Raw genomic sequence first — 19,125 nt, forward strand, 5'->3', positions numbered from 1 at the left:
CACGAACTCAAAGAGATACACTTGCACGTACCCTGCAAGGTGATGGACCGCTTCGCGCAGTCTAAAAAGCATAGGCACCTCAGAAAGAACAGCGGCGCAGATTGTGACCGGCGGCGCGCTCTAATGTCGTTGACGCAGCGGCCTTGGTTACCCTATTCACGGACTTGAGTTAACACGTCAGGCCTTTCATCAGTGACAAATGCCTGCCCATGCGGCTTCGCTCATGATCGCAAAAGAAAGCTACGCACATTGAGACAATAGTCACCACACCGTAGATTTACTGCACAACTGTCCCCCTGCCTGGGACGCTTCGAGCAGCGCCATAACCAGTACTACTACTGCTACTGAATATATGCATAGGTTAGAGCCCGGAACTGAGGGGAGAGGTCTTTCATTGTATCCACAGGCACTGTCATCCTTTTTCCATCTGGAGAACTTCACTTTTTGCCAGTGATCTTCACGCCAGAAAGCTTCGCGGCGTCGACCTTCGTGGAGACGGCGGACATGGCTTTCGAACGACCATCCTAAAGGACAACAGAAAGAACAGGGAAGTGACACAACCACCGCATGCGGGTCAAAAGCACCACACTCGACTCAGAGTTGGAGAGATGTATGGGACTTTAAAGGATCCAGTCTAGACGAAGATCACTGTGGGAGCCCTCCATCCAGCCAGCAACGGCTCGAGCAGTCTTCTGCTGTATGCTCGTAAGCGTCACAACAAGAATAGAAGAAACCTGATGCCGAGCAATCCTCACATTCGCACGGAGTTCAACCGAATGAGTTCGGAGTCTTGCTTGGCTCAGTCTCCACGAATCAGACCCTACTCGAGCAACCTGCACACTGTACACATGCAGCAGCCTCTTTCCGCTAAACAAACTCCATGTATTCTTCTATCATCGATCTGTGTCAGCTAGTTCTATGTCATAGACATTCCTCCTCTAACTGCATTTTCGGTGTGAAGACTCCGACACTCTGACCGACACATTGACTTCGTTCCCTGCCTGAAGGGATGGGATGAAGGCGGTGTATCCTGCTCAATGAGCTTATGATGTCTTACAGGAATTTTGATCAAGACAATTTTATCTCCTGCTTCGTCGACACGGAAGTAACCGCGTCTCTCCAGTTGCAAGAGGTCCCCTGGAAAAAAAAGGCATAACCCACGTCAGTCGTCATGCGTAACTGTTCATAGAAATATGCACATATATCTATATGAATCTGCATCTATTTACATACAGCTTAAGTGATTATCGACTTGAACTGGGGCGCACACGAATATGCAACGGATACTCGAAGAGAAGTTCTCGATGAAAGGAGTTGGTAGAACAAGTCTGTCGAGATGCCCCTCTCCCGGAGACATCGAGTGATGACCTGCCCCGACATGATCACGTCTCCTACATGAATGCAAAGCCGCTCTTTGTGCAAAGATCGACCCTTCCATTCGGCTGAAAGGAGAGTGAGTGGTACGTAGAAGCGCTTGTCGATTTCTTTCACCATGTGTATCAAGGGTGATATATGCATCATAATCACTCATAAACGCACCTCACAGGTATCGTCTCGAAGCAAATGCGATCGATGCCAGGGTGCAGTGTCGAAAAACCAGGTGTTAAAGTCGTCCTTCACCCCTGTCACTTTTCACTTCTTTCTATCTATTCTATATACTTACATATATATATATATCCACATATCGCCACCTTGTGTAATCTGGTTTACATCAGGAACAACGATATGCGCTATATCTCTCACTCTTTTTCGTATGTAAGGGACTTGGTACCCACGCGTGAAAAGCAGAAGTGAAGAGAAGAGCATGCTTATCTATCCAGAGACCCACATGCAGACATACATAGAGATATCTCCATCTGGTATTGAGTCGGTGTTCTATGCGTGATGAAACACGTAAGACATCAATACAGCTGGAAATATCTAGAAGACGCGTATATATACATACATAGTCATCATCCACACAAGGCGCAGACACACTGTAGGCGAACAAACTATGGACATAAGGAATGAGACTATTCAGTGATTACCTTCTTTGACTTTCATGAGGAGTGGGTCCCCGAGAGCCAGTGTATCATATTGCGTCACCGGGTTAATGAACTTCTCCCAGTCGCTCTCCTCCTGATCAATCTTATCCGCTGTAATAAGATGATCATACTCACGTATTATCACCTCAGCTGCCTGAAGAAAAGAAACACGATCAGGAATCCTTTGCATGAAGAGAAAGGCAACTGCAGGTAAGAAACCAGAGTTATGATAGAAAAGAGTAGTATGTGAACCACATCTACAATAGACTGCATGTGCAGGTACAAAGGCAAAAACGAAATCTCGTGCAACTGACAAAGGCTTTTCTTTTGACTGACGGCAGCCACCAGTCCGCTAAGTCTTCAGGAGGGCTCAGAGAGAAGAAAAGAGAAGAGAAAGAAGATGAAATCTCTCCACTTCCTTTGCACCACGGGAATGTTACTAGTGGGACTGAAGGCATCTGCTTGCTTGAGGTTGACTAGGGAGAAACACAAGGACACGTGAAAGACGTCGCTCTTCACTCCACAGATAGGTGGGGTGTTACCCACGTTTACAACTGTACGCGGAGCACTTCGACAGATATACATATGTAGATACATATATATATATATATATATGGAATCCACATATGAGTATAACAATAATATAAAAACTCATACATATGGACTCAGACCGGGGAGAGTACTAATGTCCTTGTGTCATAGTTGTATGGATGCCAGTTCGTTATTCTTCTTCCACAGTCATACCTTGGTAGGAGATGAGGGAAGGCCTTTGAAGTTGGCAAGCCAGTGAAGCTTTTTCTTTGTCTTGCGGAAGTCTCCTTCAAGATGGAGCGTTGCTTCGATCTCTTCGACCTCACCATTCGCGTTTTTCTTAATCTTATCGAAGATGCAGTTACCCCAGTGCATCAACGTCACCTAGAAAGGAAAGTAGCCCTCATACAGGTTCAGCCAGTAAGAGATTATCTACGACTCTCCTATCTACTACGTACATACACATCACTAGACAAAGAAAGAAAAGACAGGGAGACAAGAAGCATACACACAGACATTGGATGTCCCTAGCAATATGTGTGCGTATGTGTTCACTTCACCCTATAGCTACACACACCCACCCAAGCATACACCGCCACCACGCCAACCGGTTTCAGTATCTATCTTTGATCTATCATCTTTGATCTATCTATCTATCTATCTGATGTGTATCATTTCTTTCTCCTGTACAAAAGTACATAACTTCGCGATCTTTCATGGAGTGAGCCTTCATCTGTGATACTGAGCGATATTCATAAGAACGGGCTCCTACTTTCTTCACTAAGCCTACGGCCTACTCATCTCGAGTCAAATCCATCCCTGCTACACAATTTTCATACTGCTAAAGCAATTTTTTCTTCTTTCTCCTTTACCTCTTCTCCATCCTCACAGAGTGCCGCATCATCTTTGTCAATAAGAATCGAGTTAAGCAACCACATATCTCCCTCGCCTAATGAGTCGTTTTTATTGTGCATGCGCCTCTTCTTTGTCTCTGGGACTTCCGGAGCTCCCTTTATACGAACAAGAACCGCATCCTCTGAAGACACGTGAGAAGAGGAAACGTTCCAGACACCATTCCATTTGTATCTTACTAGACAAGAAGACAAAGCAGACGAAAGGATCCACCCCAAAAAGAAAAGCCGTTCTTCTCAGAGAGACAGAGAGACACACATACACATATTCCTTCACTCCCTTTCCCTCTGCGGACCTTCTTTTCCTCTACAGTCATTTAGTTGAGAAAGGCCCCTACTTCCAAAGAGCCTTTCAGAAGCCTGCTTCTTTCATGTAAGAAGCTTTACCTCATTGAAGCAATAAATGAGAGGTACTCCGCGAGGAGACATAGATGCCCTTCACCAGTCAATTGATCTCAGTCTAGTATCACCTTAGCTTTCTCGCTTGGCTTTCTCTGTTACGTCATCATAGAAACGTCTTATGACTGTGTTCTCTCTCATGCCTGTTTTCTCCCTCACCCTCCTAATTCTTTCATTGACATTTGTGTCTTTATCCATTTCTAGAGACCAGGGTTCGTCTAAAGGTAACAAGATAGCGGTATCTATCTTGCCCGTAGACGATACACACATAAACATGCATAGTTATATTCACGCACACACTCTCAACATACGCATCTACGCCAGATACATGTATGTACACAGACACCATCTACGAATCTTGCGTCATCCTTCGATCTGATCGTACACATCATATACTCTCTATTGAAGATTACCAACGAGAGACGCGCGACAAAGGAAGACTGGATGGATACAGATCTATCTATATCTACCCATCTATCTATCCATCCATCTTTGATCTATCTATCTATCTTTGATCTATCTATCTATTTATCTTTATTCAGTCTATCGATCTATCTATCTCTATTCGATCTATCTATCTATCTATACACCCCCTAAGAATCAACTGATGTCGAGCTAGGTCCGACCCTTCCTTACTTCCAACAGCCATATATCTCGGGACAATAGGGTCAATCAGTTGCTTGTTCTTTGTCCAGAGCTTATCCCACTCCATGAGATTCCCTGCTTTACTAGGTCCCTGTTCAAGAATAAACTCCAAGAGAGCCTCCACCTGCAATCCACGACGTAGAATACCTGTCAGACAACGTGTGAAAGAAAGACACGGAGAGAACAAGAAAGAAAAACCCAAGTCCTTACAATTCTCTGCTCCTCTCGTATTGGAGAATGCTGTGAAGAAACGCATATACATATAGGTATATAGATAGATATGTCTACACTATGAAACCTGTCCTTGACAAGCTCGACTTTGAAGCCGCTGACCAGACCTCACGACTCCGTCTACAAGAACGCGACAAGAAAGAAAGAAAGGCGGCAGGAATCTAGTCAATCCTCTAGACCCAAAATTCGATGAAGAGGAAAGTCATTATACAGACCAGAATCTGCCTTACACACCTTAGCTCATACGACTAGTGTGATACTATTGTTACGATTACCAAGCTGTTCTATCGAAGGAGAAGAGTTCTCAGTAGAGCTCAGATGGGGCGCGACACCTCCCGAAAGAACACCCTTCACACTCTTGTTCTCTCCCTTCTTTACAACCCAATGCCCTGCTGTGGAAATATGCAACAGACGTAGACGTGTATATAGAGGGAGAGAGATATCGATACATCTATATATAAAGGGGGAGAGTATTTACCTACGTACCTGGGTACTTCCCTCTCTCTATATGAAAATCTCCTATCAGTGCACGTGGACTAACGACATCGCGCTACAACTACGACGACGATGCCATACTCCCGTTGAGACTACCGAGCGTCATGTTGAGTGAGAGAGATAGACAGGAGAGAAGAGAGCGAGAAGGAGATACAACGACTTGTTTTTTCTTCGTCCTTTGATACTAGATACATCACTCCCTCTGTACATAGAGATACAAAGCTACAAGCTTCCTGCAACTCCACCAGGAGAAAACTGACCTCGGACTGTCGGCATTCGAGGATCATCCCAGCCATTGACATAACCGTTATCAACGAAATACTTCAATTTACGTTTGGAAAGAAGAGTCTTTACAAAGCAAAGACGGCTAAATTCATATATATGGGTAGGAGCCAACCCAGCTGCTTCTTGAACCTAAAAAGAAACAAGAAACGTGTGGCGATGAACAGCGAGGACAAGGGCTATGTGTTGCATGCATCATTCTGATTAAGATATTCTACTCTGAGGTGAAAAAGAAGAAGAGCCGCTCTCCATGTCTACACCCTAATCTCTACGCGACTCTAAATAGAAACAGACAAACACTTACCGACGACAGATGAGTATGGATCTATCTATCTATCTATATATATATATATAGAGAGAGAGAGATGCGCAGGTAGACTTAGAATATATCCATATACGTATGTAGATTACATACTTACTCCTTGTATACGACAGTAGTAGTAAGGTCTGTGTGCACCTAGTGCTAGCTCATTGATATACTCAAGACCATTCTACTGTCTGCATGAAGTTCGGCAGTGGAGCTGTCCGTTGTGAAACCAAGAGCATCACAATTCATTTCCGAGAAAAGTAAGAAAACCTTCTTATATAGAAATAGAGCTTAGTAGATGTAAGGAATTCAGTTAAAGGAGATCGTCAAACCACGTAGATCTCTCTGTGTGAGTCTATACGTACGTGAATGTGTATGTACTATAACTATCTATATATCGACCTCACTACACTCATCGATTTGCATATGATCTGCACATCTACACAGTGTCTGCTTGCGCTCCCCTCATCGGTCACGATGACGTATGAATCTTCATATCTATCTAGGTAAACACAGAAGGACTATCCTCTGTTTTTCCCCTGGAGTGCCAATACACCTTACATGGACTACGCAGCTGCAAACAGGGTGTTTTCTACATGCGAACCTCCAAACGAGGAGTGCAGACCTCTCTCGTTCAAAGAGATTCATAGTCGAATTGAAGGGAAGGCATAGACTTACCCATCGATATTGAGGGATACGATCTGCATATTCATTTGTACGTAAAGCATGTGTAACACCTTCAATCGAATCAACGACAGGACAGGCGAAATCATATGTAGGATAAGCCTTGTATTTCGTTCCATGACGATGATGAGGGATGTCCACCACGCAGCGATACATGACAGGATCGCGCATGCATTTGTTCTTTGACTGCATATCAATCTTCGCTCGCACGCAGCACTTCTGACCTTCCGGAGTCCCCTGAAAGAAGACAGCACAAAGAGACAGATTTAGAAGAGATACACACACATCCCGATTGAAGAAGAAGGAGATATAACAGTTGTATTGATCCTGAAGGAGTTCAAGGTCACTCCTCTCTCCTTCTCGCCGCTCCATCTCTACCTATCTATATATCTAGTCACGTATCTGATCTAATATCCATCTATCTATCTACTCGAATAGATCGTTTGTTCCCAGAAGGCTTTCTCAGAATACAGACAGCTGAGCTCCTGTTCACGATGCAAAAGCAAGGAAAGACAGGAAAGGGCATCTTCTCTCCTTTAGAGAATCGATCCGCACACTGTATTTGTTCCACCCTGTTCTTTAATCATCTCTCTCACTGAGGGGAGTGTATGTCTTCACGTCTTCTAGAGACCTCAGGAAATTTTCTTATCATCCTTAAGACTTTGTTTCCTTCCGTACCTTAAGCATCTCAGCCCATCGTTGAAGATTTTCTTCTATAGGCACATTCCGACGACAAGATTCTATTCCTTCTCCTCTCTGTTCACGCATGACTTCCGTTGGTGTATCATCGACATAGAACTTTCCTGAAGCAAAGACAATCGAAATCGAGTCAAAGAAAAAGAAAGAAAGAAAGATGACTAACTACGTTCTGCGACTAAAACGAAGAAATTCGGACATACAGGAAAAAGACACAAATTCATCATACACCTTTCCCGTCGTGAAGAAACACGATCAGTCGGAACCACACAAACAAACCCCTGCACATACATATCCATATATACACGTACGCACGTATACCTCTACATAGACATATACACATATCTGTATAGACGCATGGACATATCGATATGCACATACATACATATCTATATCTGCATACAACATACATATTTGAATATACACATAGACATATCTATACATACAATTATACGTATATACACATATCTATATATGCACAGGGAGAGGTATAGGTATAGATGCATATATGTATATATAACTAGAGAAGAGAGAGAGCGGGAAATGGTGCGATGAAGAAGATGACGGCGGACTACTACGATTCAGGTTGAGAGAAGTATGCACACTGTTTAGCTGGAATGGCCTATATCTATAGGCATACACAAAGGGACAGAGAAGTGACATAAAGGAGAGGCTGTTATGCACATATCCTGATCATCTAGTTATGAAATCCTCCTTAATACTTGCAGGCCCTTCTGATTCCATCTCATACGTAGCTCCTTTGTATCGTGTATTGGTACCATCTTCTATCTAGCTCTTTCTTTTTCTTCCCGCCAACATCTCTAACCTTCCTTGATAAGCCTCTCACACATCTCTTGCATTTTCTCGAAGTAGTCAGAGGTATGAGATAGAGACGCCCAGTCTACATTGAGAAGCTTCGTGTCTTGAACGATGCTTGTCTCAAACTCTTCATTCTCTTTCGCTGGATTTGTATCATCGAACCTAGAAAAGACAGAAATAAAAGAGAGAACAATATGCGGCGATTCTAAAGATATGAATCTTTCGATACATACGTATATCAGTCAGTAGAAAAGTTAGTCTTACCACCCAGGTATCCTGACGCTAATGATATACTACGTGAAGACTTCTCATGCCCTCCTTAATATGAGGCTGCCATTTCGTGTTCTCAGTCACTCGTACATAGACGGAGACATCTATAGAACCGGGCGAGAAAGGAAGCTGTCACAGACAAGAGACGATTGCTCCTTTCCTCTTATCTTCTTTCCATCTTTTTTACTTTTCCTGAAAGAACCAGAACGAGGTCGATAACCTCCCGCAGCTCCTTCTCTCTTTAACCTACACATCATAGAGTTAGGTATCTATCTTGCTAGAGAAAGACTTGACTATTGCCTTTCTACGACAAGACCCCTGTAAGATGTCTTGTAGGCTGCTTCACCTGTTTCTAGGAATGGCAACCACATCGCTTCAACTTCACACAGAGAACATCACCCGTCTCATCTCTTGAAGCAGAAGATTCCAGAGAAAGAAGAAAAGAGCTTTGCATCGAGTTGTCAAAGGCAATTCCATCTGCACGAATCATGCCGCTTCATAACTCGTGAGAGTGGATACCCGTCTGTATATCTCCATCTTGTATACACCTGCAGATAGATCACCTTGTGTAGACACAGCCTGGGTAAGCAAACCATTGGTCGTACTCCTATGCAGCAGGCATACATATGTATATACACATACCGAAGGATAGATAGACTAGGGGTTGAAAGAAGGGCGGTCGCTCTTTTCGTACCTGAAGAGCATTTTCCCATGATATTTCTTGGCGAAGTAGTGGTTGAGTAAAGCTGCCTTTGCGTGCCCAATATGGAGATATCCTGATGGCTCCGGAGGGAAACGCGTCACAACTTTCCCATCCACGGCGCCCTCCAATTTTCCTGTGCATGCATGCATGCAAGAGCAATCAGAGATACACAGTCAGCACCATATCAACACAAGCAAACATCACTCATCATGATACACGTCCATGGGATCTCTTCTATCTCAAAGAAAGATGTATGTATGGTGTGTCCGTGATATGGGATGCACGTATGTATGTAGCTCCCTACATATGCATATACTATCCATACATAGGCACATACATAGAGACGGGAAGGAAACGGGTTGCGAATGATAAGTCACACAGCCTAGGAGAGAAGACTTCCTTGAATGGTCATAGTTTGCTACGTAATCTTAATGCAGTGAGGCACGTAACCAATTCGCAAAGCGTATTCGCCTTAGCTGCAGAGACAATAAGCAGCAATAAAACTCGCTCTTTTCTCTCTAAGCGTGGGGTGTAATTCAGGCTCGCCAGTGCTCTCTCATCTCTTTCAAACTTCTTCTCTTTTGTCGCCTCTCCAGGGGGGGCGGACTTGTGTCTATAAGAAACGGAGGGAGAAAAGGCTACTCGTATGCACTTTCTATGAATGAACACAACTCATATCATTCGTAAAACCGCACTCGGATCAAAAGAGACGCAAAGCGAAGCATCTCTCTGATGCTTTCAGAAAAGACCTGTCTCCGAAAGACACGGGAGCATGAAGCTTAAAAGCTCATCTCACCCTCTTCCTCCTGTGAAAGTGAATAGACACAACCTCCCCCTTCTCCTGTCTACTATTTCTTACTGACCACATTGTACTAAAATGCTATACAGAGCTAGCTCGCTCGACCTATAGTGTCTTCGCCGCCTTCTCTCTGACTCACTCACGTAGAACTAGATTTTTTTCTATTATCATTGCATGCAATGAAAAGCATCGATCGGACACCGGCCACGAGTAGAACCTTATCAAGACTACAAATGGTAATTTGGGAGATATGAAGTCGATGAGAGATCGCACGCCTACTTCATATGAAAACTCCTCTTTGCACTACCCTTCCTTCCCTACTTCTTCTTTAGATGCCGTAGAAGGACTCCTGTCTCCTCCCCAAGCCTTCTTCCTCTCCGTTCCCTTTGTTTTACCATAGAATACCTAGACGGCTAGAGATTTGACTTACCCTCATACGACGCTTGTTTACTTCCACTATCTTTCTTATCTTCCCCAGTCTTCTTATCATTCTCCACACTTCCTCCCTTCTGGCTCGTCTTTCCTCCTCCTGAAGATGCCGCGCTACCGCATGCACCCGATCCAGCCTTCCGGAGAGCCGTCCCTATACAGTTAGCTATAGCCTGCTGTCCATGCAGGAAGGAATACCATCTGAAGACATGTACAAACTTCTCTTTCCTGCAATGGGGAAATGAACAAGGCACACACACGAACCTTGAATACCAAAAAAGAACGCATGTTGACGTCGAGAACTTCCTACTGTCTTCAACTACGTATATATATATGGATATAGATAGATATATACGAAGTATATATATGGGCAAACATGTATATTGATATACATATATATGTACGAATGTGTTAAATGTGTATGTGTACGGTACCGTACTTTGGTCTCTCGCTTTCTTTCTTGATGGTACGTGATATAGAGATATCTACAACTGCAAAGACAATTCACAATACTGGCACCTACCTATCGACCTATTGACCTGTCTATCTATATATACTGCCATCCATACTACCGATAGCATCTATCAAGATATATACACATAAACACCTACCCTATGTGAGGGTGTAGGCCCCCACGTTATCCGCCTGTGAATGTGCATGCGAAGAGAGACAAGAGATTTGCCTGTATTTACCATGCTGGAGGAGGGGCACCAGCAGTCGTTGGATCTCCTCCTGCTTTTTTATCTTGGTTTGTATCAGGAGAAAGTCTACGGAGCTGGCCGTAGAGAGCTAAATCAGCTAGGGTAAGATGATAACCGCATAGGAACGTCTTCAATTGGAGGTGTCCATTGATAGATCCTAGATGTTTAGGATTCAGTGTCGATGCTGTGTGAAGGGTCGCAACCATAGAGAGCATAGAGTCCACCTCAGCTGTCAGAGATAGGTCGGTAAGAGAAGTCGACGCGAGATTGCATGCGGGGTATAGCTGAACGGACATGCAAACAAGAAGAAAAAAAGGAAGACAGAGAATGGAGGAGGAAGGAGAAGACGAAGAGGGAGAAGAGAATGAAAGGAGAAAGGACTTCTTGAGAAGTCGGTACTTGTTGATCCGATAGAAGAAGAAGGAATAACAGCAGCATTTTGTAGTATGCATGGCGAAGGAGGTTGCTTATCTGATACATACTCACTCCCGATATATGTGGGGTGAATCGATACTTAACGAAGGAAAAGCTGGACTGAAAGCCTTTCTTCCACCTATCTCTCGGTCCGGCTTATACACGAGTATATGTGAACGTCTCCCCCCTTTCTGTTTTGAGCTAAACTATGAATCCGTCTCTACCGAAAGAACCCACACCAGAAGCCGACGCCGAAGCTCACTTCTTCAAGATGAGAATCTTCAAGTGACTTGCTGAAAAAGAGGTTACGTCTCCGCCGGGAGAAGTGTCGAGTATCGGTTTATATATCTACCAAGAGTAGTTGAGGAGATCGTACTGTGCGGTTGGCTCTTTTTGACCCATCTTGAACTCTATAGATACGTATGTCCCTCCTTCTTTCGTTAGCATTGCGGTGTAAGTACACTGCACGGGGAGGAGATCCCATATTGTGTGGCGATCAATGATCCACCATCGTCCTCTTTCAAATCATCCTGACAGAAAACAGAACAAGATGAAAGTGATAGGTATTCACACTTGTCACAGAAACGATTCCTTCAGATAAACTTTCCACGTACGCCCCACTTGCTTCCTCTCTCTTCAGTCCCCCTTGGCTCTTCCTGCGAAAACAGAAAGTTCCTTTTTTCCTACCAGGGTGGTTCTAGAGCTCAGAGAGCAAAGCAGCTTAGCGCACGCAATGTCGGGCAGGATTTCCTCTGGACTTCCTTCTCCTCCTCTCTGTACGTACACTAAAGGGCCTCCTTGGAGTTTCGCATCAGGAACGCAAGCCACGAGACCCCGCTCTAAAAGAGCTGAGACAGAGAGGGAAGCAAGGGGAGGAGTATGAAGAGGATAGCGAACTTTCCACATTGTTTGAAGGAGACAGGGAAAATCTCTTCGAGAAAAGAATGACCTTTACTCCTTCTCTCACTTGAAAGGAAACAGTCGGGACAGGTCACGTGAACTTCAGATGGGGGATAGATACTGAAAACGAAGAAAGTCGGCAATACAGATGAACGCATACACCACACCCCTCACACCACGACTTCTGGCTCTTATGAAACCCTTATATGATGCAACCGAAAGAAAAATGATGTCTCCAACGGAAGAAAATGAAGTCGGAGGACGAGGGGAGAAACCAAACAAGATAGAGTCTCGACGGAGAATATCTCTGAGAGGTTTCAAAACATGGAAGAGAAACTTTGCTTTCAACTCACTTTGAGCGGCACAGAAAAAGCAAGGGTACAGCTCAAACAAAGATATCAAAGAGAAACTTCCAGCAAAACAAGTTCGCCTCCAGCCATGGCCATAGACTCAACAGCCACGACCCCCCTGTTTCACGGTCGTCTATCCTTCAGACCCAGACTGAACATGCAAAATCTCTTCGCAGAGCTCCACAGAAGGAAGAAACAAAAGACTGGAAACCAGCAGGGAAGAAGAGAGAAAAACAGCTTCAAAGGAAGGGCCTGACTGATGAGCATCGATGCCTTCCCTCACGACTTCGCCCTTCGACATCGGTGAAGAAAGCCAGTCCTTTCCACACAAATGACTTCTTTTCTCTGCATGCTTTTCTCGGGAGATCGAAGTAAAGATGATCCCGAAGCCTGATCTGCGCTTCTCTTTGCATGCAACGACAAAAAACGGAAAGAAACACCGGAAAGGAAATTCTCCGGAACGGAGTTTTTTTTCCTCGCATTCTTCCTTGGATCAATCCGTGTCAACTGGAGAGTCAGCATCTCTCAAGTCACTCTTAGCTTGAGCCAAATAGACACGGAGCCGGGGTGTACTTGGCGACTTTCTCGGTCCTTCTGCGACCCTCCTTCCGTAGTTGTGCGAGTGGAGAAGAGAGCAGCGCTATTCCTTTTAGAATCTTTACACCTCTCGGATGTCGTTTTTGTTCTTCGCTGGAGGTCCTGTCCTTTCCTGTCTTAGTTCCTCTCCCGTCCTCGCCAACCCAGGTCTGTATCTTTTCTCGCTTTTCCGTGCAACTTTGAACGCTGCAATACGAGCTTTCTCTGTTTCCGCTATTTTCAATTTGGTCCTTTCTTTCTCTGTTGTTTTCTTTGCCGGCTTCGGAGTTCTTTTGTCTTTTCCTTCATTCCACAGAGACTCGTTTGACAAATCAGGGGAAGAAGACAGAAGGCGTACAGCTCTTCAAAAGAGCAGGGCAGTCATGGGCTAGTCTCGATTTCCCGCCTGAGTTGGTTGTCTTTTTATAAGAGGGAAGGAATGCGGATGAAGGAAAGAATGCAAGGAGACAAAACTGAAGTTGTTTTTTGAGCCCGTTTCTTCTATGCTTCTTCCTCCCTTTCTCTTTCACCGGCCAGGAAAGTACGGGGTCTATCTCGGCTCGTTACTTTAGGATCTCTGCATGACTTCATCGCGTACGGCTATGAACAGATACGTAGATAGGGAGACAGGCGAGTTGTCTGCTTCCTAGATCGGCACATAGAGCTCACATTCTCTCGTGTGTTTTCGATTGCCATGAGTACGTAAGAGCGATAACCCAGCATGAGTACGGAAAGAAGGAAGAAGATGAACTAGCCTCTGTTGGAGGAGCTTACCTCCAGTGAACAATAAAGAAGTCCGTCTTGCAGTCTTCGGTATGTTCGAGCCATTTATTTACTGGAAGCTCCTTCTCTTGTCTTCTTTTCTTTGATTGAAGAGGTAGAAAGTCTCCGACTGCCAGTTTTCTCAGCAGGTTGAATAGGTGAAGAATTCTCTTTCATTGCGGGTTATTACTGAGTAGAGGTGAATAAAGACAAACACAGTCCTTCTTTCCATAGTCCTTTTTTGCAGAAGTCTCGATGCTGGATCGTCGAGATCAATCAGATCGGAGCCGCTCCAGGTCCCCCCGACCTGTCTCAAAGAGAGGGCGCCGACGGCATCGATCTTCATCCTCGGATGAAGAGGAAAGAAGAATAAAAGAGAAAAGAAGGCTAACACGGAGAAGATCTCGGTCGCGGTCTTCTTCGCATGAAAGATCTCGGAGCAAAAAGAAAGAAATTAAAACAACAGAAAAGAGAAGAAAAAGACGAAGGGATTCAAGTGGTTCTTCTGTAAGGACAGATCCGTCAGTCTCTCTGTCTCCTCGGCGATCTGAGGAGAGAAGACGAGGAAGAAAAGAAACAGTAACGAAGGCAAGCTCATCAAGATCTTCTCTCTCTTCTTCTTCTTCTCCCTCACCTCGGAGAAGGAGAAAAGGAGTTGTCCGTTCTTCTGTCCCCCAGTCTGAACAGTTAGCAGAGACAGGTAGTCCCTCCTCTTCCTCTTTCTCGCGTCAGCAGAAGAAAGAGATCTCGAAAGATGAAGAGAGCTCAGGAGGTCTGCCATCCAAACAAGTTTCAGAGGACAAAACACACTCTCGAGATTCTTCAGTAGAGAAGAAGAATGTTTCAAAAAAGGACGATCCAAAGAGTACTCCTTTCCTCCAGTCGTCTTCTCTTGATCCGCCTCCCACCGACTGTACAGACAGTCGAACCACTGGAGATGCTAATCATAGTCCTAGAGAAGGGGGACATACTTCTCCTCGGAGAAGAACCACTGATAGTGCTTCTCACGAATCCCCCCAAGAGACCAATGAACAAAAAACTTCAGATTCTTCTTCTTCTTCTTTTCTTTTTCGAAAGAGAGGAGGTTTCAACTTCTCTTCTGGCCTCGCCCGGCTGAAAGCTCTGAATGAAGAGGAGAGTTATATGTATGCGGATGAGGTTTCTTTTCATCCTTCGAATGGTAGTGCATATACACCTGGTGTGTCTAAATCTTCTGCTTGTTCTCTGTCTAAAAAGGTAGGAAAGGAAGGAAAGGAGGCTATTCTCCCTGTTGAGAGAAAAGAAAGTGATCGAAGTCAGCTTGAAGAAGAAGCGGAAGAAGAAGAAGAAACTTTAGTTGTTCTCAAAAGTATGAAAGAACTGCAGAAAGTTAGGCAAATTCAGCATCGAAGAGGCTTGGATATTGTAGGGCTTCAAGAATCAGAGAAAACAAACCAAGGCGGAGGAGAAGGAGAAGAAGAAGACGGCCTTGCAGGTTACGGTCTACTTGAAAGAAGCTTTTCTGCTGTCAATAGTACAAGTGCTACTGGAGTCACCATCGATAAACACCTGTAAGATATCCCCTACCACAATGCTTTCTCACAACCATATACAATCTCTTCACATAGTCACTACAGACATATATATACATATATGGATAGATAGATAGATATACACACGTGTATAGGTGTAAGTATATATATTTATATATATTTATGTATACATGTGTGTGTATACAAATATGTATATATGTATAACCCTCAGTATCGTCACTTCCTTATGAGTAAGATGGAGTTCTTTAGGTGTCGAGATGAGAGAATTAACGAGGGGGGAATCTCGGATGTTCACTGAGCAGTCTCCGTTTTTTTTCTCTCCTTGGCTTTCTTTTCTCTCTTCTTCTTCATGTAGAGGTAGAAAGGTCATGTCCATACCGGAAGAGATAGGTGCGCACATGGGAGAGAACTTCTTCGTTTCTTTCTGTGTGTCTTTCTATCTTTCCTTCTGCTTTCTTCTCTCTCTTTCTTTCTCTCTCTCTGTATCTTTTCAAGTGTACTATCAAAGAATCGTGTAGACATTCGCTTTTTATCCTAGCATGTCTGTGTTCCTCGGAAGAAAAGACAAGGAGAGATGAATCTGGAGAGAACTGTGACTGTGAGAATTATCAGTAGATCTCCTTCTTCAACTTCTCTTTGAGCTCCCAAGCCCTTTCATTGAGTGAGTGATAAGGACAGCAGTTTTCCTCTCTTCTTTCCATGTAGCCTGCTGATAAGCGAATCAACGTCGATGAGCCAATGGTGGATCGTCGTGTTCTGCGTTGTCGGTTTCATGTAGAGAGGAATTCTTACGTGAGCGCATGCAATTGAAAGATCCGAAGAAGGAAGAGAAAGAGAAGAAAGACGAAGTGATTGTCGACCCGTCAGTTCAAGCATCTCAAGAGTTATATAGAGTCCCCGAAGGTCTCCAAGTTGCTGATAGGAGTCATGCATACAAAGATCAGCTTAACTGGCTTACTGGCCTAACAGAAGTTCAGTTGCCCATGTCGTAAGTTTACTCCTTTCTCTTCGGATTGGTTGTGTGCGTATATGCTTATATGTAAGTGTGGGGATGTATGTCTGTCTCTGCAAGTATCTAGGCGTGTGTATGTATATGTAAGTATAGAGCAATGCTTGTGGGAAGCTGTGTGTGTGGAAGGGCTGCAGGTGAAGGGAAGTGTGTGCTGCTGCTGCTGAAACTGATGATTGGAGCGAAGTGAACTGCTCTCTTGAAACTGTAGAACAGACTTTCTGCTTCAACATTTCTTTCCTTTACTCAGCTTCTGCATGAATGGTGATATGTATGAGGATATTTTTGATACATATCTACACACAGATACATACATACATAGATACATACATATACATACATACATATACATACATATACACATACATACATATACATACATATACATACATACATATACATACATACATGGTTGGTGTCGCCCGCTGGGTTCGTTATGTTTTTGTAGGATGAAGTTGAAGAATATCGAAGCAACAGAGAAGGCTAAGCGTTCGCTGCTGAAGAAAGGAGAGCCCGGCGCAGTGTAAGTCCATTCTCCTCGTTCTTTTCCTATTTTTACACACACGTCAGAGGCTACGCTTCTTTCTCATCACTACTGTTCAGAAGGAAGGCTCAAGGCGTTAGGGATAAGACAGCAATATACTTTCATGTACATGCATATGACGCTGAGGGGTATTGCTTTTATCTGTCTATATACGTACTCCAGTGCAATAAGGTACATCGGCGGGAGGGAGATCCCTGTACACGCTGATAGCTTTTCTCCCTCTTGTCCTCTCGGAGTCTTTCTTTTCTGAGTGTGTATCCTATATCGACTGGCGAGGAGTCTTTTGAAAAGGTGACACCACGTCGATGGTCTCTTGCTTTCCATCATATGGGACGTGTAATGGGCGTATCTACAGACACAGTGCACTCCAGGAGGACGACCTGGTTTCTTTCGATTTCGGTGTTAATTCTCTAGAAGAGAACATCTGTCTCGTTTCCTTGGGTGTATGGAATCCTCCCCTTGGCTAGGGAGACATCTCTTTATAAAGTTTCCTTGTCGTTGTTGTATATATGCGGCACCACATGTCTATATCGAGTACCGTGGTGCATGGGCTGCGTCCAGTATCCGAGAGGGAAGCTCACTACGTCGAGCTAAGCCCAGTAATATATGGAGGTGTGTGTACGCGGGTTTGAAGTTGTCGAATCGTTACATAAGTGCATGTGCATGTATAACGTACTGAACAACATGCAGGAGGTTTCGGTTGCTGTTTCGTGTGGATGTGCGATAGGCAAGAAGATGAAGATCCAGATGCTATCCGTCGTAAAGCGCTCGGGCAGCGATACACGTGGTATGATCCTGAGAAGTTCCGCCGTGTAAGTTACAAGAAAGAAAACAAACTACGATTCTTCATGAGGTCCTTCGTCTCTCTTCGGTTTCTATCTTCCTCCATAGATGGTGTCGCAGCCTACTTACGTCGCTATGTGTCTTGTCCCTTCCATGTGTCCTTGGAGTTGCGTTTGTACATAGAAAGAAAGAAAGATAGGCACGTCACAAGGAAGTACATCTTTCCTGTCAGTGTTTGCATGTCTGTACACGGGCTTGTAAGATGGGTGTGCTAACTGATCAGATGAATTCCCTGTTTAGTCGTTAGAGCACGCCTCTTTCATAGAGCTATCGCTCGTCTCTTTTTCCTTCACAAGACGTTTCTGTTGCTGTTGTTCGTCTATATGTTTCACTGGATCGTAAGACGGCATCCGAAGAAATCTTCTCGGATCGCCAGGTGGGGCTGTACTTACTCGTGGATGTATGTCCCCCCTCAGTTTTCTTTCTCCTTTGGGATTTCCAGGCTCGCCCGGGAGATGACAAAGCGCTCCAGAATTTCTCTCAACAAGCTCGTCGAGCTCAACAAAATCGTGGTCGCGTAGGGATTGGTTACGGATAAGATTCTAAACTTTCACGGAGCAAAGAAACATGCACTGACAAGAGACTCCGCGGCAACAGTCTAGTTGTAGTATTTCATGAAGTGTATGCATGTTTATTGCTGGAGAAGCTGTACCTTAGAGTTGACAGCTCGACTCTATCCTGTGGAACACGAGGGGGGGGGGGCGTCCGGTTTCATTTTGGCTTCTCTTCTCTTCTCTCGTTCACACGTCAGAGGCTGGACGGTGGTGCGCTCTCTCTCTTTCATGTACTTTGGAAGAGAAGAAAAGACGTCAACGGCAGAGAAGGATGCAAGGAACTTCACCGCTTTCAAAGTTGACCCCGGCTCAGATTCGAGGAGGCGAACTCGACCAGCAGAAGGCTTTCATTTCGTCACCTCTGGACAGATGGTCCGTTGTGGGTACAACGCGGGTGTACAAGGAATGAGGTGGATATCTCCTTCTGGATACTATGGAGGATGGTGATAGTTCATGCTCCTGCGAAATATTCGTAGCTGCTGGCCCTGGGGAACATCGCCAAAACAAAATTCACTCGAACGTTTTATTTATAGCCGGAGGCCATCAGACCAGGTATACGGCTGTCTATATATACAGGGGAAACACGTGGACAATAATGTCCTCTCAGTGTCAAAGTAAACGATCACAGCCCACGCGATTGTACCAGGTTATCACTTGCCACGCCAACAGGCTATATAGAAAGATGAACATGGAAAATTCCGTCGCCGGGACTTGA

The 19,125-nt window shown here is 44.5% G+C and overlaps 2 protein-coding genes across 2 annotated transcripts; one reads left to right on the forward strand and one right to left on the reverse strand.

Moving 5' to 3' along the window:
• Nucleotides 1-108: 108 nt before the first annotated feature.
• CSUI_002675 (glutamate-trna ligase) lies at nucleotides 109-12,907 on the reverse strand. Its single transcript, XM_068062874.1, has 14 exons — nucleotides 12,028-12,907; nucleotides 10,918-11,210; nucleotides 10,227-10,453; nucleotides 8,989-9,130; nucleotides 8,032-8,186; nucleotides 7,188-7,312; nucleotides 6,504-6,746; nucleotides 5,497-5,650; nucleotides 4,502-4,657; nucleotides 3,428-3,645; nucleotides 2,769-2,939; nucleotides 2,028-2,178; nucleotides 1,058-1,137; nucleotides 109-524 (listed from the first exon to the last, which is right to left on the reverse strand). The coding sequence occupies exons 1-14, from the start codon at nucleotides 12,244-12,246 to the stop codon at nucleotides 438-440; spliced, it is 2,421 nt and encodes an 806-aa protein (XP_067925150.1). The 5' UTR covers nucleotides 12,247-12,907; the 3' UTR covers nucleotides 109-437.
• Nucleotides 12,759-19,058, forward strand: CSUI_002676 (hepatocellular carcinoma-associated antigen 59). Its single transcript, XM_068062875.1, has 5 exons — nucleotides 12,759-15,478; nucleotides 16,239-16,448; nucleotides 16,918-16,992; nucleotides 17,741-17,825; nucleotides 18,299-19,058. Exons 1-5 carry the CDS (start codon nucleotides 14,184-14,186, stop codon nucleotides 18,392-18,394), a joined length of 1,761 nt encoding a protein of 586 aa, XP_067925151.1. The 5' UTR covers nucleotides 12,759-14,183; the 3' UTR covers nucleotides 18,395-19,058.
• Nucleotides 19,059-19,125: the final 67 nt, after the last annotated feature.

This window comes from Cystoisospora suis (assembly GCF_002600585.1).
Source record: "Cystoisospora suis strain Wien I chromosome Unknown contig_1103, whole genome shotgun sequence".
NCBI lineage: Eukaryota > Apicomplexa > Conoidasida > Eucoccidiorida > Sarcocystidae > Cystoisospora > Cystoisospora suis.

Excerpts from the sequence above, each read along its gene's own strand:
- CSUI_002676 (XM_068062875.1), top strand. The coding sequence starts at position 14,184 with ATGCTGGATCGTCGAGATCAATCAGATCGGAGCCGCTCCAGGTCCCCC. Across the intron at positions 15,479-16,238 it reads GTCACCATCGATAAACACCT|AGAGGAATTCTTACGTGAGC; the intron begins GTAAGATATCCC and ends GGTTTCATGTAG. Across the intron at positions 17,826-18,298 it reads ATCCTGAGAAGTTCCGCCGT|GCTCGCCCGGGAGATGACAA; the intron begins GTAAGTTACAAG and ends TGGGATTTCCAG.
- CSUI_002675 (XM_068062874.1), bottom strand. The coding sequence starts at position 12,246 with ATGTGGAAAGTTCGCTATCCTCTTCATACTCCTCCCCTTGCTTCCCTC. Across the intron at positions 11,211-12,027 it reads TGAGCTCTAGAACCACCCTG|CTATACCCCGCATGCAATCT; the intron begins GTAGGAAAAAAG and ends ATGTCCGTTCAG. Across the intron at positions 2,940-3,427 it reads TCTGTGAGGATGGAGAAGAG|GTGACGTTGATGCACTGGGG; the intron begins GTAAAGGAGAAA and ends TTTCCTTTCTAG.